The following is a 23,445-nucleotide window of genomic DNA, read 5'->3' on the forward strand; positions in this document are numbered from 1 at the left end:
ATGCTAGTAGTACCTGTCACATTGGATTGCTTTGAAAATGAAACGGACTTCTTTTTCTAAAGCACCTAGAATATTTGCTGGCATATAAAATGCAGTTAATACGTTCTAGCCTCAGACTAAGCCCTTACTCTTTTTAAAATGGGTTTCTATGGAAAGTTGTGGTAGTACATCAGGTTTTTTCCTTTTAATAAGCTTTTTTGTTTTCTCCTTTTAATAAACTTTTTATTTTGGTTTTTTTTAATCTTTTTACATTTTTTTGTTATTAATAATCTTTTTGGAAGAGTAGCATACACACACACTTTTGCCAGTAAGTGTACAGCTCCATGAATTATCACAAAGTGAACACACCGTATGTACCACACCCAGATAAAGAAATAGAACATTAGTGACATCTACTTGGTTTTGGAGTTGTTTTGTTTTGTTTTTTTCTCTTAAATTTCCTTAGTTCAAAAAATAGAAGGCTGATCATCCCTGTGTTGGGACCCAGGATATTTTTGAAATATTTCTGGGGCTGTGAAACCCAAAAGTCTGGTAATATGTTTAACACTGAAGGGTCCAGTGAACCTTACTGGGCCATCCTTCTGCTGGAGGAAAGAAAAAAAAATCAATTCCCAAATGTACTGTTAGTTTCTAGAGTCATGAGAAAATTTCTAAAGTATGACGTGAGACCAATTCCTCAAGCATTCTTCAAATCATTTGCCCAAATGAGTGACTTTCATGTTATGAAAAGCAATAATGTTTTAAAGGGGTTTCAAATTCTTGTAGATAAAATGCCTTTTGCCCTCATCAGCTAACCACAAATTTACTGGTATTAGTCATTTATACCTTTTTCTTGCCTTTGTCCTGAAGAAAGTAGGCCTGTTTTCTTTGAAAATGTTTCTCCAGTCTCGTTTGTTCATGGTGTTAAGACAGTGTGTTGGTCACTTATTCTATGTCTGTTAGTGATTATCGAAATCGTTTCTCTTTCTAGGATTCAATCCACAAAACAAAATTGAAGAATACTTAGCTGGCATCCTTAAGGAAGCTCTTGTGTCTTAGGCTTTTGCCTAATTATTTGTTACGTTTTCCTGCACAATCTGTAAAACACACACATACACATGACATGTACACACACCCGTTCTGTCACTGTGGCAACTATTGGCTGAAGATTAGCGTCTGGGAAAACATGCCTCTTCTCGAGTTGAGGGCACTCCTTGTGCAGCCAGCACGCACCGAGTCTGTATGTTCCACTGTGACCCTGCTCACTTTAGTGTTTCGTTTCCTGGGCCGCCCGCTGAGTTTGATTCACCGGTGGTGGTGTCTCGATCCCTCAGAGGAGCTGCTCTGTAGGCTGACGGACAGAAGCTCTGTGCCCCGTCTTAAGTGGTGCTCGCTCTCATGCTGTGCTTAGTAACTGGCATCTCATGAGATCTCCCGGAACGCCTGTCCCCCACCCCCAGGAAAAGACCCTTTTAAAAATGTGCACACAAAATAGAAAATATATAGATGTTTTTGGAAGTTAATTTTATTATATGAAGATAGCATACAAAATACATTCATAGTGACTAGAGATGTAGGACCACATTATGTCTTACTTATATCTGCAGCATATATTCTTGGTTTGTATAAAAGTAACTTTAAAATTCCAGTTTCCTTAAATAGTTATGCACAAAACACACACACACACACACACACACATATACATATAGTTACTACCACTGTCAGTCAAAGATGCGCTCCTTCTTTAATCAATTAAAAGGGGCTGGCAAGTATTACATTTGCCATTCTCGTGGGCTAGGGAATAAGGCATATCCAGAAGACCTAGGCAACATTTTCAGAATTTGGGCACACTGGTTCTGCAGGCTGAGACTCGGGTCTGAGCATCATGCTTAGACTAGATGCAGGCTTGCGCGTGGGTCCAGCCCCCTCCCCCCACTCCCTGTCAAGGGTACACGTCCCCCCAGTCCTGAAAGGACGTGCTTGTCCCTGCACTGTTCCCACCTACCATTTTTGTCAGAAATGGCAAATGGTTCAGTTAATCAGTGTTGAAATTTTCAGTGCTGCTCCAGTGAACTAGTCTGTGGCAAGCCCTTTGCAGCTAGACGTACTCACTACCCCCAGCTGGTTTTCTCTGCGTTAGGACTCCCACTGGAACAGCTGGCCTGCGGACAGACCCGAGCCTTAAGGAGGCGAATTAACATCCTCTAACAGGTTCTTTTTGTTTTGGAAAGATGGTATCATTAAGGTCTCTTGATGACTAAGAGTTAAGAGTATTGAAATCGAGACATTACAGGTATAACTAAGGTTTTTCTTTGTTTTCCCCAATTGCTGGATCCTTAACCGATCTGAAAAAAACAAGAGAATCGATCGTGGTCTTCTTACATTTTCCCTGTTGCACCTCCTCCGGGTTACCTGACTGATACTGTGGCCAGCGGTCACAGGTGCTCTCGTGCTTGGAGACAAGAGGGCGCACGAAGTCCTTGCCCCCGCCTGCCCTGGCTGGGTTGTGTGTGGATGTGACTTTTGGTGGAGACTGGCCAGAGTCCCCCCAGCCAGGCCCCCACGGGAGCAGCCACTGTCTCGCCGGGGACAGGCCTCCTCTCCCAATCTCTTCACTCCAAGAGCCTTGAAACAAGACTGGCACACAGGGAAGGGGTCCAGGCTCGCATGCCCCTTATGACTAAGGCCCTCACGTTCAGCCACTGGCAGGACTCCATTCTCAGCAGTTCCGGCAGCCTGTCCAGCTCTGACTGGCCCCAGAAAATGCAGACATCCTAAATGCAGAGCCAGTGAGAGACCAGGGCTTCCCTTTGGTACCCTGTCTCCCATTTCCATCAGCCTCAGACCAAAGGCAGGGCCCACAGTAGACGAAAGAGGCATTTCTCCTACTGATGGCTCATTAACTAATATCCTGAGTCCCAATTCTAGAAATATCTTGCATACATTACATACCACCTTTTTTCTCAAGGAGCATAAAGTGCTTCATAGACATTGGTTAATGCTCTTCTGTCTGGGAGATGACATGAGATAGTGAGGCCCCCATTACACAAGGGGGGGCCAGGCTGACTTCCTGTCCTTCGGGTCCCCACTGTTTCAGGGAGTCGGTTTGGTTGGTGGAGAGATGGGGTTTTCACTCTGACTTCTCTTTTATTCCATCTATCCTAACTGGGGTCTAAATGATTCCATCTCTCCTAGTTTGGATCTAGAGAAAACCTCCACAAGACTGCTTTTTCCTTCTCAGCGTCCTTTTATAACTAATTGCATGAAACAGGTTAATACAAAAAAAAAAAAAAGGTGTCTTGACTAGGTATTCATACTTAAAATAGACTCTGACATTACTGTTGAAAGCGTGGCTTTAAGCCCAGCAGATAACCTAACAGATCAGACTCACTCGGGAGGTATGCGGGGTGTGAGGCTGTCAGCCCAGGGCACACTTGGCTCGTGGTGTGGGTCCAGCGGCCAGGCCAGAGGCCGGGCAGAAATGCCAGAAATAAACCATGTGCGCCTTCGTGGTGTGCACAGAACCCGTCCCCATCACTGACGTTTACAAATTTGCCATGTAATTCCAAAAATAATGTTTGTCCTTTGCTCACTCTCCTCACTCCTCTGTCCTGTCTGCTCCCTGGCTGGGTTCTTTCACGTGCCACCGGGTGGCCTTGTCACGGACTCCCCTCCTCCCTCCCGCGCGCGGTTCAGCTCAAATCCCTCCCTTTCCTCCTCAGGGGCCTGTCCTATTTTCTCTCCTCTTCTTCCTCGCTCCCTTTTTCCCTCCCCTCCTACGTGCCTCGGCTGCTGGAGGACCAGGACTGGGGCCGCAGCAGCTGGCGTGGAGCCCGCGCTGCTGGCGACCAGCATGTCTCCCGAGCCCTCCGGGCCCTGCTGAGGTCCGGGAGCAGAGGTCAGTCGCTGGGCTCAGAGAGGACGGCTCTTACGCACCGAGTGAAGTGAGGATTAGCCGTGGTGCCCTTTGCGTGTCTGGGGTTACATTCTTGTTAGTTAAAAGAGAAAAAAGCACTGTTACAAATCAGAACAAGCAGCTGCTCCCGTGGGGGAGAGGGCGGTGTACATTTATATATGTATAATACTGGCAAAAGCTAGTTTTGGGGGGCTATAAGTACACATGTGGCTCTAGAAGTCAGGCTGTGCGTCAGGCTGTGCGTCAGGCTTTAGACGGGCGGGGTGGGACACAGGACCACAGAGTTGTAGTCGGGGGGAGGGGAGCAGCAGGAGATGGCCTTCTCCAGCTCCGAGTGGTCGTAGGTGAACCTGCGCTGACCCGTGCTGATGTGCCCACAGCTGGAATGGCAGAATGTGGGTCTGGGGAGGTCAGAAAGCCCGGACTCCTTGCTTTTACTGGTTACTCTCAAGCTAAAAAAAGAAAAGGAAACAAAAGTCAATTGAACAAAATTGGTTTCTAGAAAACAAACACTGAAGTGGTGGGTCACTTGTTCGTAACTGCCCCGCAAGTAATGGCCACTGAATCCCAGCCCGACCTCCACTCAGATTCTCTGCAGCTGCACACGGCCTCTCTCCCCCCAGCTCGTGTCATTGGCAGAAAGAGTCGGTCCACTGGCAGGGGGCGGAGCGTGTGGTTAGTTACTGCAAACCCAGAATTCCTGGTGGGAAAGGACTCCCAGGCTTGGGTCCAGCCCTCCCTTCCTCTCGGGTCAGTGAGCTGCTGGGATAGGCTAAAAAACACTCCCCACCCCCAAATACACTCATGTCGAATCCCTGCAACCTGTGACTCAAACCTTCCAGGGCAAGAGCTGTGATTACGCTAACGGACCTTCAGAGGAGGCGCCGCGGCCGCATCACCCAGGTGGGCCCGCGGCGCAATCACTCCCGTCCTTATAAAGGAGGGGGCGGGGCTTCCGGCCGCGCGCGCGCGCGCGCGCGCACGCGGGAGGACGTGGTGGGAAGGCCGAGGAGGGACGCGGCCGCAGCCGGGGCTGCCCAGGGGGACGCCAGGGCTGAGCGGCGAGGAGCCCACCCTCCCCAGGGCCTCCGGAAGGAGCGCGGCCCTGCTGACGCCGTGACCTTGGACTTCCAGCCTCCGGAGTGCCGAGAGAATGCATTTCTCTTGTTTGGAGCCGCCGAGTTTGTGGTTGTTACAACGGCCTCAAGAAACGACTAGAACGTCCTACAAAAAGGTTAGTACAGTGGTTTCCCTATCGTGTTTGTGTTCTAGAAACTGAAGTTCTGGGCCGGTATGTCGCCAGCAAGGGCGGAGGTGAGGACACCTGCTTCCGGGTGCGAGCTGTTACACCAGCTTGGCTAAGAAGGACACGCGGGGGCGGGAGGCGCTCTTGTCCTCTCGTGCGGGGTTCTGTCGGCAGCCGGGGTGCGAGTGAGAAAACCCCGGGCACCAGCGCGTTGTGAGACTGGCTCTGGGCGCCGGCGTCTGGTTCGGGTCCTGTATTTCAGTCTCAGAGTGGAGGATGCAATGAATGTTTTTCCTTTCTTGGCCAAGATCTAGAGGTGTCCCCAAACATAAACAAGGAGCGCCTCCCCTCACCCCGCGTCGAGTCCTCTAATCTGCTGCTCTCCGCGGGACTCGGCTCTGGCACCCCGGCTGTGCGCGGGAGCCGAGGTGTCTGCCTGGAGTCGGTGCGGTCCCGCGAATTCTCTCGTAGCGGATGGGTTGTGCTGCGGCCGTCACTCGGACGCGTCTGTTACCGCCCTTTGATTTACATCAGGGTCCGCCAACTACAGCCTGTGGACTGGCCACCTGTTTGGCGGTGGTGTTTTTTTTCTTTTTCTAAACAACAGCTTGACATAATTTACATACAATTTTATCTATTTCAAGCGTACAGGTCAGTGTTCTTTTGTATATTCATAGCTGGCGCCACCATAACAAGTTTTAGAGCAGTTTCGTCATCCTCCAAAACCCGCACCCATTCGTGTACCAGTCACTCCTCTTCCCCACTCCTCCACCCCCAGCCCCTGACAACCACGGATGGGTTTTCTGTCTCTGGATTTGCCTCTTCCAGGCATTTCATAAGTGGAACCGTACCATACATGGTGTTTTATGACTAGACTTGTCTACCTAAAGTATTCAAGGTTCACCGATGCGGTAGCGTGCGTCAGTGTTTCATACTTTTTATTGTATGGATATACTACTGTTTATTTATCCATTCATTAATTGGTGGACATTCGAGTTGTTTCTACTTTTGGTTTTTATGAGTAATGCTGTTATGAACATCTATGTGCAAGTTTTTGTGTGGCCATGAGTTTTCATTGCTGTGGGCGTCTCCTTAAGAAGCTGGAAGGCTGGGGCCGATTACTCTATTTAACCTTTGGAGGACTGCTAGGCCGTCTTCTAAAGTGGTGCGTCACTTCATGTTCCCACCAGCAGGCGTCCTGAGCCCGAGCTTCTCCACTTCGGCCTGTGCTGATTCTTAAGTTCTAGCAGGTGTGAAGCGGTAGCTCATGTGGTTTCCATTTGCATCTCCCTGGTGACTAATGATAAGTGTATTTTCCTGTGCTCCTGGGCCATGGCCACCGGTTTCTGTGCGCAGAACTGACTTGGACATAGCTGCACCTCCTCGCTTGGGTACTGTTGACGGCTGCTTTTACTCTCCAGTGGCAGGGCTGAGTGGTTGTTTGCTATCTGGCCCTTTAAGACTAGGTCGGCAGACCCCTGATGTAGATAAAAGAGGAGCCGGCTCTGCCTGTGGGTGAGACAGGGGCTGGCATTTGGACCAGGAGAGGAGGGCATGGCTGACAGGCCTGGCCTCACCCTGTCCAGCCCTGTCCCTGGGCAGAGAGGAGCAGGGCCGTGGGGAATTCGGACAGCAGTGTCAGGGGTCAGGTGTGGAGGAAGGAGGGCCAGGACCGCAAGGGAATGAGCCTTCACCTGGAAAGGTCGGGCTCTGTGGATGGCCTGTCTCGGGACTGGCTCCACCGTGGCCCCGGGCACGGTACCAGGTGCAGATTCTCCCCGCCCCTAGAAGCACGCTTCTGTCCGAATCATGCGCTGTTCACAGTTGAGTGGGTCTGGCTCCTTTCAACTAAGGGGCTATGCGTGGGCTGCCTGTCTGCTGGAATTTTCTGTTTTTCTCTGAAATCGCAGTCTTTCCAGAGCGTTGCACTCATGTACCTGATTTTTCTGCCTTCTTTCCTGTCCTTCGGGGGGAAGAGTGCTTTCTGCAGTGCCTGGACACTAGTTCAGGGGAGCAAGTAGGCCTCAAATATCACAATTAACCAGCCCACCCCCCAGCATCTTCCTTCTCACCCCAGCCCCGCCCGCTCTGGGAAGTGACCCTAGAAGAGGCACCCAGTACCCTTACTTGATCTTCAGCGCAGCCTTGGGTTTGCTCTCAGCCCAGGTGAAGCGCTTCAGCAAGGGGGATGCCAGCAGACTGCCACTGTCCAACTGGTAGTCCTGGCGGGGAAGAAGGACAAGGTTACACCAACTGCTTGACCCGGAGGGGTCCTTGCCAAGTGGAGGGGCGTGATGCTGGGATGCACATGTGCAGTCACTCCAGGCTCTGCCCTCACCTCTCGCAATCCCTGCCTGTGAAGACAAAGCATTCTCTCCGTATTGGCTAGTCTAAACTGTCCACTGCAGGAATCCCTATTCCCAGTGACCCTGAGGCCCTTCTTCCTGAAGGTGAACAAAGTAAATGTAAACAGAATGGAAAACTGCAGGCAACAGGTGAGCATTCTTCTTAGTAAACTTTCATGAAAATTACTGCATAAGTATATTAAAGCTAATTTGGCAGATGACCATTGGCTATGATATGTGAAGGTTCTGAGACACGATTAAAGACATGGTTTAAGTTTCTTTCTTGAAGATTCTATAGAATTTTTAGGCCCTCCTCGGTCACAGTTTCCAGCAATTTTACTTCCTCACTGATTCACATTTAGCATCGAGTTTTACACAGACTCCTTCCTACCCGGTTAATCAGGCATTTCCAGTAAGCGGACCTCACGTGCTCTGCCACCCCTCCCGTCTCCAGCAGGGCTGTGTGCACGTCCTTGACTACCAGGAAAGGGGTCTCAGCGAAGGGGCTGCTCGAGTTCCCTCTGTGTCAAGGAGCCGAGGGTTAAGGTTCAAAGAAATCTTCCATGTTTTGCTCAGTATCGTTTCCTTGGACTGAAAACCCAAAACCAGTATCCTGAGCAGCAAAGCAGAATTTCCAGCTACCTTGCTTCTGTATTCTCCAGCTTATTAACAGTGTTTTTAATGTTTAAGTCTTTTTATATCTGGTGTCTGAGAGGGCTGGGTGTTTCCAGTGGTGGCTGTGCTGGGCCTCAAGGCCACACCGCTCACAGTCATAACCTTCGCACCGCAGCTGGTCTCCCGGGCCCCTCTGGGTCACGGGCAGTCCCGGCGCCTCTCAGACTGTAACGTGTACGCAGCCCCTGGAGATCTTGTGACGGTGCAGAGCCAGCTTGGTACACAGGGGTGGCCCTGAGGTCAGCATTTCTAGCTCCCTCAGCAGCAGGGTGTCTGGAGGTCACACTCGGGCCCAGGCCTCCCTCTCCTCCCCGTGTGCCAGATCTTTAAGGGACAGGCGGGTCTAGCTTCCCATTTGCCGGGCCGTCTGGGCTGCTACTCCCTGTGTGGCTGGGTGGGAACATGGCTGTTCAGCCTCTGGAACCTCAGCGGGAGGGAGCAGAAGGCCCAGGCAGGCTTCTTGCAGGATCCTGAAGCTGCTCGTAGGAGAGGGCTCTCTGCTTTGTTGTGAAGGCCCGGCTACTCACACAGCTTTGGGTCCCTCTGTTACTCTGAAAGCAGGGTTCCGTCACTGAGAGCCCAGAAGCTGAGAACCCACCACGGAGGGACTAGACTATGACCAGGCAAGGACTCAGGCCCTGGAGTGAATTCTGGGTCATCTTCAAACTAGAATTACTTTCTAATTAGTTCTGTATAGCTAAGTCTTGTTGTCAGTCCCCCGAAATTGTCATTTCAGCCACCGCTGATTACTGGCCCCCGTGGACCGAGAGCCACCAGACCACTGGGGTTTGTGTTTGGATGGGGTCTGGCCAAGGGTCCTGCCAGGCGGGCACTGGTGGGTTAATTCCATTACTTACATCAAGCATGGAGGTGGCATTTGGTGAAAGTTCTTCGAAGGTTTTGATTCTTTCCAGGCTGATTAAATTGAAAGCATTTACATATCTAAAGAAGCAGAAAGAGTAGTCAGGACAGGGAAGTGCCTCCGGCTTTGGTTAGTCGGGAGACCGTGGGCACCGCAGCCCTGCTACGAGGAGCCAGAACACCAGGAGGTCTCGCCTCGCTCCCTGGGAGGCTGTGAGTCTCTGGCTGTGTCCTCCTAGGAATCCTGAGGTGATGCTACTTCCTCCCATGGCTGCTAATCCACATGGCATGGTTTTGAGCAAAACCCCAGGGGAACCCTTCAGAGATTCAGTAGCGGTCGGGCCTCTGGTCCCTCGAAGAATCAGGTGTCAGGCCAAGAAAACACCTGAGTCGTCATCTGGTCTAAACACCCACATCCCAAAGGGGAGAAGTGATGCCCAGAGCGGGGACACGGCTTCATCAGAGCAGCTGTTACCGTGAAAGGCCAGGACCCATCAGGCCACACAGCCAGTTCGGTGGCATAATTGGGGACTGGGGCCAGGCCTGCACACCCTGTTCTCTGATTACAGACTGGGGGACGGGGCGGTGTTTACATGATTTCCCTGTAACTGCCCACTGAGCTTTTGTGGACCATGTACTAGGAGGGACCAGCAGGGACATCACTGTATGCTCACTCGGCTGATGCCCCGTCGCTGTAGACGAGGTCCCGCTTCCCAGGCAGGCACCCTGTTAGGCTAAGTGGCAGGCCGGACGGGCCCACGTAGCTCTGACGCCTCCTCCCGAGGTCTGACCCAGTCCGACTTTGCTAATGGACTTAATGCAAGCTAGTTTTCTCATCTTCAAAAGATGGACTCATCTCTTTCAGCCTCTTGGGCTGGTTGTGAAGTATAAACAGGGCCGCTCACCTGTAAGCCATTCACAAATGTCGGCTGGCCCAGGGCTTGCTCCAGGCCTGTGACAGGCTCAGTCCTCTCAGTAATTGCGGCTCTTCCCTCGCCTTGCCTGGTCACCTGGCAAGGTTGGCCGGACTGAGGTCAGAGCCCTGGGACTGTACCTACTGCATATAAAGATGCTAGAAGGCTCACAGGATAGTCTAAAAGTCCTAGAGAGAGTCCTGACTGCAGGGGACAGGGAGGGCATGTCAGATGCCTGGGTTAGGAATCCTATTTCTGCCGCTTTCTAGCCACACAATTTTGGCGAGCTGTGGAGCTTTGATGTTGCTGTTTGTATGACAGGAAGGATATCTGGATGTCCGCATAGCACTGTTCTGAGCATGAAGGTGGAGTCTGCAGAGAACCTAGCACAGCGCCAGGCCACACCCAGCACGTGTCTGCAGCCGCTGGCCCTGGGAGTGGGGGACACACGGTAACCGCTGGCACGGGAGTGTGGATCCCCTGCGCTGCGGATGTGCTCAGTGCATCTTTGTCCCTTTCCCCGCCCCCAGTATCTCACCCCTTCCTCAGTCTCCTCTTCAGGAATGAGAGAGACGTTAGTTTGTCAGGTAAGAGGGAAAAATCCAGTTTGTTTCCTTTTATGGAAGGTATGAAAAAAGTCAAGGTCATTGGGGGAAGAAAGGTGGAGCAGTTCATCTAGAATAAGACAGACTAGAGAAACCAGAGGGAATGTAGTGTGTTATTCTCGATTGGAGGGTGCTTTTTAAAAAGTATAAAAGACATTTGGGGAAAATAATGGAAATTTGAAAATTTAATATGAAGGAATCATCCGTTTCTGTGGTGTCTGGGAAGGGAGAGCAGCCTTCCCAGAGGTGGACCAGTGTTCAGAGGGAAGTGTCACAGGGCCCGCTGTCCTCTTTCTAATGGTTCAGCAAAAAGGAAAACACGCGTGTTCGGAGGGGAGAGATAGGACAGGCAGGATGCTCTGGTTGGGCTTAGGAGGTGGGCTTTTTTAATACGTTTAAAATTTTATTAAATGAATTTGGAGAAAGAAAGAAATCTTACCTTACATTATCAGAACTTCCTGAATTAAACTTTGGAGCAGAAATATCTTCCTTGAAGAAGTCCTCAGAGAAGGCAGGAGTTGAGTACGTGAACCCGCTGGTTCCTGTCAGTATGGCGTTGAGTGGGATGTAGTCCTTCCCATCCTGCAAGACCAAGGGCGGAGCTCTGGGTGCCCACGTTCCCACTTCATCCCGCTTCTGCGGACCACCGCGTCAGCTTCTACTGTGTGCCTGCCACAGTCCTGGTTGTGTTCGGGGAAGCCAGTTCTGCTCGTACGTGTATACACACACACACACACAATTTTTCTTTTACTGCTGATCTCAGCTTTTAACAGCCATTAAAATAACACCAGACAAATAAGACCCCCTGCCTTACATTCAAGGCGTCTGGCGTCCTGATAGTCTGGGTAAGCTCACCTGCTGTACGTTGGCTTGGAGCAGGTCGCCTAGTTTCTCCACAAGCTCTGCGAATCGCGGCCTGTCTGCGGGGTCTCTGTGCCAGCAGTCCAGCATGGTCTGATAGCTGCCGGGAGAAAGTAGAGCAGAAGTCGCTGGAGAGCAGGCGACTCCCGGGGTCTCCCTGCGCACCAGCAAAGGGGCTGGGGGCACGCGAGTGAAGACCACACGTGTGTGGTGTTTGCTTCATTTTTAGATCTGGGGACGCAGCTGCGACACACACAGGCTGCCTGGGTCAGGTCCTGCCGGTAGTGGAAAATAGGTCTGCACTGGCAAACCAGTAAAGCAGCCCCCGGAGCCCCTGACGGCCCGGCTTTTGGGAGGCCTGTGCTCCGAGTGGAGCAGAAACAGCCCCGGCCACTGGGCTGTGGAGTGTGGTGCCCTCCCGCCTTGTCAAGAGCAGGACAGTGTCCTGGGGGGGGGGCGGTGACGCAGACCCAGCTCTCCGTGGGTGCGGAGGCCATAGGGCTGCCGACAGGGCTGTGATGGGAGTCGGCTTGGGCTTGTTAGTGAGCACGAGCACGTCCACGTCCATTACCAAGCTCGGCTGTGGCGATTCGGGGGGAGGCTCTGTGTCCACCTCCCACGTCACTTCCTTTTAAAAGGTGGCCATCCACACAGCCTGAGGCGCTCCTTGGCCGAGTGCGAGCTTTCTGCACGTGGCTGCGTAGCCCCACCTCACATTTCACAGCTGCCCTCGTAAACACTGGCCTCTCCCCACTCAAGACAAAAGGTGCAGGCTGAGCCTCTGGGTTTGAAACTGTTTATCTTAATATTACAGAAGCCAGCTCTTGTCCTGGGACTTAAATGTCTGCAGGTTCCCCCGTGATTCTCCTGACTGTTTAGACGGAAAGGCGTCGGTCTCCTCTCTTGGTCACGTTTGCGGGGAGGACAGGTCTCTGTCTGCCCCTTTGCAAAACACCTGCGGTGGGTGGGCTGGGGCGCACACACGCTGCCTTAAGGGTTAATCCTCTTTGGGCTCTTTGTCCTCAAGAGATGTTTATCGTAAGTAGTCTTTTCTCTCAGAAGACCACCTGGACTGTGGAGGACTCTGGTGGGGTCAGATCAAAACTGGAGTGTGTGTCCAAAGGTTCTGATTTAACCCAAGGACAAAATTCTAGGTGCCTGGGGGAATGGTGGTACCACGGGCACCCGTCAGCGCAAGCAAGCTCCTATGGCTGGGGGGTGGAGCTGAGGTGCTGCCTTCTGAAAAGTACCCAGTGGGCAGATGCCCTAAGCCTTTGATGAAGGGACAAGAGCTCATAAAGATCACACGTCTGAATCACTAGTTCTCCCACCTAGGTCCAGACCTCCAGTCAGGACCCCGCAGAAGCTGATTCTGGTCCCTCCCACCCTGTATTCCATCTTCTGTACCCCTTTTACCCAACTCCCGGGGGTCGACCAGCTCTGAGCTGCGAGGGCCCTTGGCTGAGTGTGACCAGGGGCCAGGGTCAGGCACCACTGCACTAGGCACAGTTACAGGCACCTAGGAGGCTGCAAGTGAAGAAGGGGGCTCTTAACCCTGGGCTGTTATCCCTGCTCTCTGGGGACACAGGACACGGGCTGCAGTGCCCAAGACCCCTTACCTCTCCCTGCGCAGCAGTGCTGCACAGTCAGGGCTCCAGGCACGGGCTCCATTCAGACAACCTGGGCCAGCCTGCTGGTGGCCAGAGGTCTGAGGCACACAGGACGGAGCCTGCGCGGGCCTGCGCGGCCCTCCTGGGAAGGCTTGTTTACCCCCGTGCTAGTTTATTGCGACAGGTACACAGATGCATACTGCAGAAACAGGTGGTCACCAGACGCAAGGCTGAGACCCGCACCGCAGGTGCATGGGCTGTGGTGGAGGCTGGCCTGCGTCAGCCCTATGTCTAAGGCTCCCTTGTCTCTTGAAATAAACACTCTCAGAGGCATGGAAGAACAATATACACAGATATTCTCTCAAAGGTCGCCAGAGCGAGAAGGGCTTGAACCAGGCAAAAAAGAGAGGCCTAGAGTGAAGAGTGTTCGGGCCGGCCGAGGCCGCAGGCTTATCTCGGCCAGCACCACTTGGCCGCCGAGAAGCAGCTGTCGGGAGCACAGGGACCGTGCGTAGGTCCCTTTCTGCTGAAACCAGCCAGAGGGACCACCTACGACTACTGCTGGTTTTTATTTTGATTCTTGGTTTCAGATTTCTGGTTTCCATCCCTCTGCCTAAAATTCAATGCAGATCATCTCAGCAAACACCAAAGGAGGAGAAAAAATATCAAGACATTCATTACTTATCATCTTATTGAAAGACACCTGATTAAACAGGCTCTGGGCGAGGGACCCGTGACTCAACGTTGAACAGGCTTACATCACTGAGTAAACAGGTTTAGTAAGGAAAGGGGACACCAGTTGCCCCAAGCCTCACACCGCTTCTTGAGATAAGTGGGGGATGTGGGAAGAGCTTCCTTTCCAAGCTGTCACCCAGGCTCCCAAGTGCTTGCCAACTTAGGCCAAGTTCAGGTCACAGAACCCGATTCGGAGTGCCGCTCTCGTCCTCGCCCAGGCCCTCCCACTGTGGGAGCGAACAGGAAGGAAATTACTCCATGGGCTTCCAAAGGCTCGAGGATGGCTGGAGGTCAGAGTCCTGGACTTCTTAGCAAACACTGCACAGAGCCCCTGCTTTCTTGTTATAACTTCTAGAATGAACGCCCCAGATCGAGGAGCCACCCTTCTCTCTGCAGGCTGGGGTTCAAGTGCTGCCTTACACAGCCGTGAAGGTGTGATCAGGTCCAGGGGAGGTTTGGGGCCAATGTGACTTTGTACTTTTAGAGTTATTTTGGACCAGAACCAGGATAAGAATTGGAAACACAGCCTGAAGGTTTGTAGCATGGTGTTGTGGACTCTGGACCCAGGCTCGGTTTGCTTAACTTATTAGCAAAGTGGCACATCACTTAGGTTTCCTCATCTGTGAATGGAGATGACAGTACCCACTTTATAAGGTTGTTTATGAGAACTGGGTAAATTAATACATAACGTGTTTAAAACAGTGCGACACTTAATAAGCACTAAGTAACTGATAAATGTTGAATGTTATTATTAATGACTGCAATGATTATTATTACTGTTAGTCATTGAGAACTTGCCCTTGTGATTTTCAGATCATATGAAAAGTGGATGGAGATACTTAATTCAAAGCATGAGTGGCCATATTAGAGAAACATTTCTTCTAAGGAATGTGGGTAGATTCCTCATTTATCAGCCCTGTGATCTAGGGAGCTCAGTCCTGAGGACGGCCTTCTAAACCAGAGTCCTCTCCACTTAGCTGACAAGTCACGGTCCTTCTCAGGGGCTTAGTTTCATTGCTCATCAAATTCATATGAGAAGCCTGCCTGCCCTATGAAGCAGGCTGGGGTCTTCACATGAGGCCCATGTGAAATACTTAGCTGTAAAGTGCGAAGTGCCCTCATTTTAAACCAGACCTCCTGGCGTTTGCCCCTCTCCAGCAAGTAAAGAAGCGAGCAGTGGGGAGCTCTCTCTGCGGCCCAGAGGTGGCCCTGGGCCCTGCCTCCAGTGCCTTCCTGGCCAGGACACCACCTACGACTGACAGGAACAGGCCCCTCCTCTCTCCTCTGCCCTCAGGCTGCTCCCTAGCCCTGCCTTTGCGGCCCGAGTCCCCTGTCCTCATCGTGGGTCTGACATAGCTTGTCTCTGGACAGTGGAGGAGAGACGGAGGCCTTGCACTGTGGCCAAGCCCTCACTTCCTTCATTGCCTGTGACTCCTCCCAAAGGCCATCGCAGGGCTCCTGCCAGGCCCCCACTGTGCGAGTGGTGGGGGGGCCCCTGCCAGTTCAGGAAATGTGGTGCCACCTCAGACAGGCCCAAGTCCTTGTCAGCAGCTCCACAAAACTGCCAGCGTCATCACATTCCCGCCCAGGGCCCCAAGTGCAAAACATCCACAAAGCTTTAGGAAGAAAGTGTCCGAGAGAAGGAGCAAGCATCTGCGCAGGGTCGGAGGGGGCCGGCTGGCATCGCACAGGGCCTGTGGTCCTCCTGGAGTCGCAGGCCTGCGCGGCAGGGGACCACCGTGAGCAGCGGCTCCAGATGGTGCCAAGCAGAGTCCTAAAGTGAGTTTACACGTGTCCTGACATGAGTCTAAACAATCTCATTCCCCACGTGGGCTTCTGTGGAGCAGGATTACTCCTGTCAGGAGATCCCCTCACCCCCCACTCCAGACCAGCCCCCTCGGGTCTCCGGTGTGGGTGGAGGGTGGGCAGTGTGGCCCTCCATCCCAGGCTCTGAGCTCGCTGGCTCCCACCTGGTGAGTGAGGACCAGGTCTGGCCTTCAGTTCCTGGGTGGTCTGTTCAGTTGTGCCTGGATTCACACTAGAAGCTGCGTTTCTAACGTCAGTTCCCAGCTAGAGGCCTTGGCGAGTCATGTCAGGGGTCAAGAGAAGACACAGGTAGGGAAAGGTCAAGGATGTGCTGCCCACTTTTGGAAAATACTCCTAGCACAGCTGGGCCACACAGGGCTACTCAGGGGCATCCCTGAAGACACCCCCCAGGGTGAACAGAACGCCCCTCTCCTGAGGGGCCGGGCGGGCAGTGGTGGAGGCAGGGCTCACATTTCAGGAGTGGCGTATTCCGGGGCTCTCATCCGCATGCCTTCCTTCAGGCGGCTGCAGAAGTCCTCATCCATCTGCACGCCCGGGTACGGGGACCCACCTGTACAGGGCAACGTGGGGAAACACAGGGCACGTTAAGGCTGCAGGGCACGAGAGGCCATGAGGGGCCAATACCGTGTGTATTTCCTCCCCTCAAAGTGATGGTTTAGTAATAAATTCCCAGTGATGGGACTGGATCTCAGAGCATGGGACGGGCCACAGGGAAACCCAGTGCATCCTCGCTAGTGGCACACGCTGGATTGCTTGGTGCTGGGTGCCTGATGCAAACATTCCCGCAGCCACTCCTGTCTGGTCTGGAGAAAGGGTGTCATCTGAAGGGTTTGGTCCCTCCCCTGTCCCTGTGAGGAACTCTAAAAGAATTCCATCATTTAGAGACTCATTCCTTGGGTTAATAAGCTTCTTTTGAAAAAGTCAATGGACTCTGAGGTTACTTGTGGCTCATTTGCACCTCACTGAGAATGATTTTAACTCACTTTCTTGTAAACGGCACACGGCTGGGGACTGGTTGCTGTGATATGCCCAAGGGAAGGGGGCCTGGAGCCGCAGGATGAGGCTGGCGGTGGGGTGAGCAAGGCCTCCCAGTCTGCTCCGTTCCAGACCTCGAACCTTGGCTATCTGAACACTTGTTTGTCTGCACTTTCTAGTGATTACTGCTGGAAGGAAGCAGCTGGGAGGCGTGCAGTGCTGGCACTGTGTCACTGTGGGGCCACTGGGGCCGCCAAGCTGCTTTCAAAGACTGGAAGCCACAGGTGCCTGTCATCGAAAGCAGGGGAATGGTTTTCACACATTACAGGAAACCAGGGATGTTACTGGGTGACTTTTATTTGCTCGGAAAGGCAAATTTTTGGCCAAGTCCAAAAGACTCTTGGCTAGACCCCGTGTTTGGGAGGCCTCAGAGCATCAGTGTGTGTCTGCAAGCAGATGTGGGCCCTGTGCGCCCGTGTGTGCGTGGGGCCCTAAACAAGGCTTCCAGCCACCCAGAGTGGGTGTTGTTGGAAGCAGAGTAAACACAGCCAGTGTTCCTGTTGTTCATCCTGCAAAAGCCAATGTCCAGGGCTGGCTGGGCTAACATCAGAGGCGCTGGTTGAGCTGTGTTTGTTGGGGCCTTCCTGGGAAATTCTGAGGGGAGGGGGGATGTAGGAAAGAAAGAGAAATAGGTATTAGGAATCTGGCTGTTTGAGGAATCAGGGGAAGGGGACAAAGGACGGGAAGGAGTAGCCAGATGGGCTGAAGGTACATCTGAGTTGAGATTTTGTCCTGGTTCAGCCTTGTTAACATTCGTAGGAACATCTTTTTGGCCCAGGGACACGTGTGTGCACCACTCCTCATCTGAGAGCCTGTGTAGGCTTGCAGTTCTTTTCGATGCTGATCTACCCAAGGGACACTGGGCAGAGGCGGCGCTGCTCCGTGCTGGGCTATTCGATCTCTTCCCTCCCCAGGTTTACCTAAGGAGAAGATTTCCCACAGCAGTACTCCGTAAGACCACACGTCGCTCTTGGTGCTGTAGATTTTGTCAAAGATGGATTCAGGAGCCATCCACTTCAGAGGAAGTCGAGTCTAGAAAAGGGCAAGGGGGTCTTGAGCAGAAGGACATGCAGACAGAGCACATTCAGCCCAAGCACCCATGCGGCCGCCGCCCAGACGGCGTTCGGCCCATAAGCCATTTCCCAGAGCAGCTGTGGCTTCCTGACATGCAGAAAACTCGTCACACGCAGTGTGACACTGCAGCGAGAGGGCCGTATGCGGCACCAACTTCGGTGACGGCAAGGAGTGTTTCGTCAGCTGTCAGTACGTCCTCACTCAGCAGTTGTAAGACATCCTTCTCCCCTAAAAAGCCTGCGCTCCGCAGGGAGACCGAGTGAAGAGCGATCTGAATTAGTAGCTGTCCTGAAAATCGATGGTTTCCAGGAATTGTTCTCAAAAAGGTGGGCTCTGAGAGGCATTCCACTGTAAAAAGACGGCTTCTAAAAGCCATTGAATGGGGGCAGGGAGTAGGCAAAGGTGCTGGAAAGAGGAAGGTGACATAATATTTGGGACACCATACAGCTGGTCTTCAAGCAGGAATCCCAGGCGTTAGGCCTTGCTGCTTCAGACGGATGGGAACTGACAGGAAGTATGCGGTGATGCAGAGACAGAGGCTGAAAGAGACGCAGGTGGACAGAAAGGGAGGACAGACCGACACCCAGGTGGTGCCACCTTTGCAAATTCGGGCTGCAGGGTGAGCTCGTGCGTGTCATCTCCCTTTTGTGAAAAGAGGCTGTGGAGCAGCGGTTCTCAAAGCAGGGTCCTGGGGCCAGCTGGGGCTGCGGCCCCTGGAAAGCTGCTAGAAAGGCACATTCTCAGGTCCCACCCCTGACGGACTGACCCCGTTTAATTAGCTCTCCAGGTGATCTGTGTGCTTGCTCGAGTTTGAGAACCATGACTGTAAAGAGGTCGTCAGAGCCCAGAGACAGACTCAGGCCTTCAGGGTAAAGGCCAGAGAAAAGAGGGGACACAGAGGTCACCCACAAAACTGAAAATAACACTCTGTCCAGAAGCAGGCGGGGAGGAGAGGCCGGGGGAGCCAGCAGAGACGCTGAGCAGGGCAGGCAGACGGGGAGGGACGCCGCTTCCTTCCTTGCGAGATCACATTGATGCCCTCCCCACCCTTTCCTGAGAGGCACACCTGCTGAATCCATCACCCAGGTTTATTTGAGGGGACGAGTCCAGGCTGTTCTTTCCAGCAGCACAGGAAACTCCCACAGAGGTCAAAGGAGGGGATGACACGGTCTCACCAGGGCCCCCTGAACGGCGCACAGGTGCCCAGAGGACGGAACCAAGCCAGGACCAGGGGAAGAGCAGGGCGAGGAGACAGTGGCCTCTCTGAGCCCCAAGCAGGAGCTCTCTGTACACAGCCCATCTGGACTGCCTGTCTTCACAGAAAGCACATGATGGTTTTCAGGGCCCTCTGCCAAGGAAGTGTAAATATTTACCAAGGGCTTCGGTCTGTGGTTTAGAAATGACAGGCATAAACGAGGCAAATAAACATCGAACTGACTTACATCGCCTTTCCGCACATAATCGGGGTTCTTATAAATATCCCGGGCAAGGCCAAAATCGCAAATCTTCACCACGTTGTTCTCAGATAAAAGAATATTTCTTGCGGCCAGGTCCCGATGAATGCACTGTAAGAAAGCAGTTGCATAATCAGTGCCTCTCCTTAATCTCATCCACTGGTTTCCTGTGTCTTCTCGGTGCTGTTCTTAATTCTAGGATCCATTTCACCTGCTTCCTTTCCATGAAGGGAGCAGCTCCCGATGGGCGTGCAGTCACCACAGACCTGAAGCACTTCTTGACAAACACAGACCCCTCGAGGCCCCAAAGTCAAGAAATGCCCTGACTCCCCTTTGCTACTGTTTCGCAGGACAGCGTCCTAGTAAACAAAGTGGGCAGTCAGGCTCTCCCAGGGAGCACAACTTCCCACAGCCTTTTATCCTAAGCTGCTGAGACCAGATCACGATGCAGCTGCGTTTCCTGGGAGGACTCCACATGGATGTATTAATAGACACGCTCCTGCGAAGTCGGGTACTCTGAGATTCTGGCCGGTTTTGAAAACAGCCAAATGACAGTGCGGATGGAGCACGGGTGTCAGGTTTCTCTCTGCTGAAACCCAGTTAGCTTTTCTCCTGCAATTAAGTGCTACACGCTGGTCCCCAAGACTCATTGTTCTCAAAACTCTCCACTCACATCAGGACAAACCAAGGCATGTGTGGTGATGGTCACTCTACATTCTAAGGACATAAATGTAAGTGAGTATGAGGAAAAGTATTTTTATAGCAAAGACGTATGTTTGTGTGAATACCCACAAGTCCAGGCCTGGCTGAGAAATAAACAGTGGAGAGTGAGGCTGACCTTTCTAGAAGACAAAAACTCCATGCCTCTGGCCACTTGAAAACTGTAAGAAATCAGATCTTCCATCGTGATGGGCTGCTTGTAGAAATCGTCAGGATCTGGAAAGCATTAAAAACCGTAACTGTTTGTAATGGCTCACGCTAGTCCACCAAATCCCAGGTTATTGGAACAATGTTAGCAAAACAAAAAACAAACCAACAAGTTGATCAGAGTTCATTTTCAAGAGCATTTGAGTTTCAACATGAGTATCAGAGATTTTTCCAGGCCTCTAGCCCATTTTATCCAGGCATGGGGGTTGTGGGGGGTGATTCGTTAAGGCAAAAAGGCCCAAGGGGAGACAGTTGTACAGTTCCTTGTCAAAATTAGTAACTCTGTAAATAATCTAAATCCACATCTTATCTCCCCAGGACATTACCCTTCGAGTCTCCCACGGATGTTTATTAAGGTGATAAATAAAAAAATTTCAGAGATGCACAGTATGTTGTAAAAATATCTCAGACTGTAGGACAGGAAGGAATTAATACCTACCCTCCTCTTCCTCAACATCACTCAGACTTTTATCTTCCTGGAACCCGGAGCTTGCGAAGCTCTCGCTGCTGGTGACACTGTCTAGTCTTTGTTTCTTGTCTTGCTCCAGGTCCGGCTCCATTTTTTCTTTCTTAGGCTCCATGTGTAATGCTGCATCCTTTGAGCAGACCAAGAAAGACACAGATGAAGGGGACAGAACAACAATGGGGAAACCAGTCCCTCAAGCTGGTGATCACTGGAGTTGGGAGAATATCACCCGACAAAATAGACAGTAAATTAGTAGCAGGGGCCCCACGGTGGCCAGGTGGCTGGCTGCTCTGGGGCTGTGGGTCTGTCCTGCTCTTGACGGGGCTTCTAGGCAGCATCGTAGGCAGGATAAGGGAGTATTCACAGAAGCTGGTACTTATTGAGAGCCTGCTCTGTGTGAGCCAGTATCCTAAGCATCTTAGGGGCATTTTCTCATTTAATCTTTCCAACAATGTTACGAAGTTGTTCTTGCTTATACATGAAGAAATAGGTTCAGAGAAATCAAGTAATCAAAGTCACATGCAGATAGTAAATGGCAGAGCTTGAACCCAGGTTTGGCCAGCCCTAGTCTATGCACTTAAGAACTTTTCCAAACTGTGTGCCATCCATGAAAGGTGATCTGGAGCGCTGGAACAGGAGCCCACTGGTGCTGGGGCTTCGCTTTGTAATCCTGATGAGGAGTCATCAGACAAGGCTGCAGTTGTCAACTTCTCTGGTTTCGTTTCTTTTTCTCCCCTCCATTCAAAACAAAGGTACAGTTTGATCCTAACAAGGGTAGGAAAGGCCTTTCATCCTGAACTGGGCGCCCAAACCCTGGCGTGTACCTGGCCCTTTCATTAACCATGTGATCTTGGGCAAACCACCTTCCTTTTCTGGATTTCTTTTTCCTCATCTGAAAAGCTCGATCATCTTCTTTTTTTTTTTTAATTCTGTATGTCCAGGGAAGGAGCTGTTGATTCTGGATGGAACCAGAAAAAACCCTGAATCACCTTTTGTACTTCATCTAATAGCTGTGACACGGAAACAGCACTCCCAGGGGCTTCATGACTCGACATGTACCTAGTTCAGGTCCACGAGGAGGCAGCACCAACCAGGTGCTGAGAGGGACTGGGGTTCAGTGGTGTCCCTTGGTCTACCTGTGTGGTGTGGCAGTGCTAAGATTAAGCAGGCTTGCATCCGACCCTGGCTTTTCTCTGGAGTGTCACAGAGTGGGGTGATCCCTCCACCAGAGGGCGCAGTGGGAGCAAGCAGAGGACCGAGAAGGGTGCTTCTGCCCCATGAACCCTCAAAGTGTGGAGGGTCCCAGGCTCCTGTCCCTGCAGAGACCTTCCTGGGCTGCAGAAGGGGAGGGAGGCCTCAGAGTGAACACCCGCCGCCACCCAGATAACCCGCCTGAGAACAGATAGAGAGGGTAACTCTCGGTTACTGTATCTCCCTGAGGCAGTTAGATTTGATTCTGCTCAGTTGGGCACTGAAGTTTTATTTTCCAAAAGACCCTTCCCAGGACAGAAGGCAGCAGGGAGGGGTGCTGGCAGAGGTGATGGGGTGAAAAGGGCTCCCGGGCCCACTCAGCGTTCCCTGGGCAGCCTTCCTCCTCCTCCTCGCAAAATCCACAGCCTGGGGCGTGACTCCAAGGACCTTAACTCACACTCCCCCACACCCTTCCCGACCCCCAAGCAATGGTATCCCGAGCTTTGCTTATTGGTAACTGTCTCTGGTAAATAAAGGTTGATTTACTAAACTTTCAGGACTCTGACAGAATACAGTGGATTTATTACAAATAATATTCAAAGATCCTAGTGAGTTTATGTGGAAAATGAAATATCCCGTTTCTACTTAGCCTTTCGTTTTTTCCTTCACCTTCTCTTTATATTACTTGAGGTTCCAAGTATGAAATACAGCCATGTGTTTTCCACGAAAACACTAAGCTCCACCAACAGGGAGGCGAATCATTAAATATAGCCAGAGAAGGAAGCAAGCTCTTCAAAACAAAGGACACACGAACCCAAACGTTCCATCCTGCCCAGGTCCCTGGGGTATCCTGCTGGCTTAGTTCTTCCTGAAGCCAGCCCAGGATTTCAGGACTGGAGAGAATTTGTACTGCTCTCAGCTCAGGGCACCACTTTCCAGTTTTTCTTAGGGTTTTTTCTTCTCCTTATCCAGTGTAGTGCACGGAAAAAGCATTGAAGGGGAATCAAGAGAGCTGGGTTCTTTCTCCCTGACTTCACCTCTTGCTAAGTGTGCATTCTTAAGCCAATCACTTGACTTTTCTATAATGTGAGTGCGAATGAGCTGATCACAGAGGTCCCTTTCTGCTTCGGATTCTAATTATTAGCGGCCATGGTTTAAAATTGGGGAAAATATGTTCTTGCATCTGTGTTGCCAGTATGGTGGGTCACCTGTGTCTCCGGCTGGATCAGAGTTTGAGAGCTGAGAGAATGGGCCAGCTGTCTAGTGGTTCTTATTTGTGAAGAATCTTGCCCGCATGACAGAGATGGGCATCGTTCTTGGACGCCATATACTTTATCCGTCATACAGCTCATAGAGATGAGTGGCATTCAGCTGGACTGACCCAAACTTTCTATCTCAGTGGGGCAATAATGATGAAGATAGTTCACATTTATTGAGTGATTAATGGAATCTGACTCAACAATTCCATGAGGTGGGTTCTATTCTTACCTGCATTTAATAAATGAGGAAACTGAAACTTAAGGAGATGGAGTAACTTGCCCAAGGTCCCAGATTTCGTGAGTAGTACAGACAGGATTTAAACCCAGGAAATCTGATTCCGAAGTCTGAATGCTTAACCACCACACTACATGGACTTATCACCTACACTGCTGATTATAGGTTAATCATGTCAAATCACTGTCTCCAGAGCTTCCCTAGTCCAGAGAAGGGCACAACATTGGTGA

At 51.6% G+C, this 23,445-nt stretch overlaps 1 protein-coding gene and 1 long non-coding RNA gene across 8 annotated transcripts in view; one reads left to right on the plus strand and one right to left on the minus strand.

The window, feature by feature from the left end:
* Nucleotides 1-4,025: 4,025 nt before the first annotated feature.
* Nucleotides 4,026-23,445, minus strand: part of FLT1 (fms related receptor tyrosine kinase 1) — a 157,299-nt gene continuing 137,879 nt past the window's right edge. For both annotated transcript variants that reach the window (XM_072976056.1, XM_072976055.1), the window contains 10 exons: nt 20,504-20,660; nt 19,976-20,073; nt 19,126-19,248; nt 17,530-17,641; nt 16,025-16,124; nt 11,397-11,502; nt 10,981-11,123; nt 9,019-9,103; nt 7,269-7,363; nt 4,026-4,347 (listed from right to left, as the gene is read on the minus strand). In XM_072976056.1, coding sequence (XP_072832157.1) covers nt 4,146-4,347; nt 7,269-7,363; nt 9,019-9,103; nt 10,981-11,123; nt 11,397-11,502; nt 16,025-16,124; nt 17,530-17,641; nt 19,126-19,248; nt 19,976-20,073; nt 20,504-20,660 — 1,221 coding nt within the window. In that variant the 3' untranslated portion in view covers nt 4,026-4,145. The remainder of the gene's footprint in view (nt 4,348-7,268; nt 7,364-9,018; nt 9,104-10,980; nt 11,124-11,396; nt 11,503-16,024; nt 16,125-17,529; nt 17,642-19,125; nt 19,249-19,975; nt 20,074-20,503; nt 20,661-23,445) is intronic.
* The window catches only part of LOC116283354 (uncharacterized), a 91,712-nt gene continuing 73,103 nt past the window's right edge, over nt 4,837-23,445 (plus strand). For 2 of the 6 annotated variants that reach the window (XR_012079859.1, XR_012079858.1), the window contains exon 1: nt 4,849-5,129. This is a non-coding gene — a long non-coding RNA (uncharacterized lncRNA). Of the gene's footprint in view, nt 5,130-23,445 lie in introns of all 6 variants that reach the window. The other 4 variants (XR_012079857.1, XR_012079856.1, XR_012079855.1 and 1 more) reach the window with 4 other exon arrangements.

The sequence above is a fragment of the Vicugna pacos genome, chromosome 14, assembly GCF_048564905.1.
Source record: "Vicugna pacos chromosome 14, VicPac4, whole genome shotgun sequence".
Classification (NCBI taxonomy): domain Eukaryota; kingdom Metazoa; phylum Chordata; class Mammalia; order Artiodactyla; family Camelidae; genus Vicugna; species Vicugna pacos.